This window comes from Mesitornis unicolor, unplaced genomic scaffold (genome assembly GCF_000695765.1).
Source record: "Mesitornis unicolor isolate BGI_N332 unplaced genomic scaffold, ASM69576v1 scaffold34542, whole genome shotgun sequence".
Classification (NCBI taxonomy): Eukaryota; Metazoa; Chordata; class Aves; order Mesitornithiformes; family Mesitornithidae; genus Mesitornis; species Mesitornis unicolor.
This window is the reverse complement of record NW_010167696.1, coordinates 350-1,502: the sequence shown is the minus strand read 5'-3', so window position 1 is coordinate 1,502 and position 1,153 is coordinate 350. Positions and strand designations below refer to the sequence as shown.

At 63.0% G+C, this 1,153-nt stretch overlaps 1 protein-coding gene across 1 annotated transcript; it reads right to left on the bottom strand.

Moving 5' to 3' along the window:
• Positions 1-6: 6 nt before the first annotated feature.
• LOC104536231 (protein FAM49A-like) lies at positions 7-1,145 on the bottom strand (the record flags this gene model as incomplete). Its single annotated transcript, XM_010178790.1, has 6 exons — positions 1,052-1,145; positions 827-943; positions 634-713; positions 422-548; positions 155-225; positions 7-49 (listed from the first exon to the last, which is right to left on the bottom strand). Coding segments are annotated over exons 1-6 (516 nt in total), but the record flags the coding sequence as incomplete, so codon positions are not given.
• Positions 1,146-1,153: the final 8 nt, after the last annotated feature.

The window sequence follows — 1,153 nt, the reverse complement described above, 5'->3', positions numbered from 1 at the left end:
CCGGATCTGTTTGGAGGTGGTGTCGTCGTTGAGGTGCCGGGTGGTGTACCTGGATGGGGAGGGGACTGTCACCCCACAGCACCCTGACCTGCACTGCTGCTGTCCCACAGCCCTGGCGGGGGACGCTCTGTCCCCCACGTGTTCCTCATCTCACCTCAGAGCGTTCAGGAGCCCCTCGGTGCTGGTTGAGGGTTGGTCTTTCAAGACTTTGATGCAGCCTTTCATCTGGTGGGGGAAATGAGAGGCTGAGAGAGCTCGGATGCACCATGGGGGCTGCTTCCCTTCCTCCCCATCCTCCTCCTCGCTGCCTTGGACCAGCTCAGAGCCATCCCCACAGGGGACATCCAGGTACAGGGACTCCCAAGCATCACAGCTGCATTGGGATGGCCGTGACCCCTCCATGCACCCCACGGCCACTCACGTCGATCTTGGAGGTCTTCGCGAAGGCCCCCACGGGGTGGACGTGGTCGTAGAGGATGATGACGCCGACCATCACCCGCATGCAGAACAGCAGGGTCTCGGTGTTGGTGAAGCGGCTCCGGTACTCCCTGCATTGGGAGAGGGGCGGCTGAGCCAGGGCGGGGGGCACAGGGGCCGAAATGTCCCCCCTCTCCCCGTGCAGGGGGTACTCACGGGGTCTCCAGCATCACCCTGCACACGCAGGCCATGGTGCTCAGGCAGTCGGTGGTGTCCTCGATCGGGAGGGTCTTGTTCTGAAACCCAACGGGGCCCGGCTGCTGTTTCCCCTCCTGGCCCCTGCGTGGTGCTGGGGATGGAGTGGGGGCGGCTTCCCCCCACCCCGGGGGTCCCCCCTGGCCTCACTCACCTCCGAAACGAACTTGGTGGTGGCATTGCTGAGCGTTTTGAGCATGGGGGTGGCCTCGGCATAGAAGAGGGACATCCTGTTGGCCATCTCGTTGTTCACCTCGCTCTCTGCGTCCAGCTGCAGGGAGGGGGATGATGGGGGCCATTGGGGTGGGTGACCCCCCTGAACCATCCCCAATCCTGTGACCCCCATCCTGAGCTGGGAGCAAAGTTGTTTTCCTCTCACCTGCAGGTTGTTGATGCGATTTCGGCTGATGGTCCTTCTGTAGTAGCTGAAGTCGTTCTGGATGGCGGGGTTGGTCATCCCCAGAGGGGAGAGCCACATTTC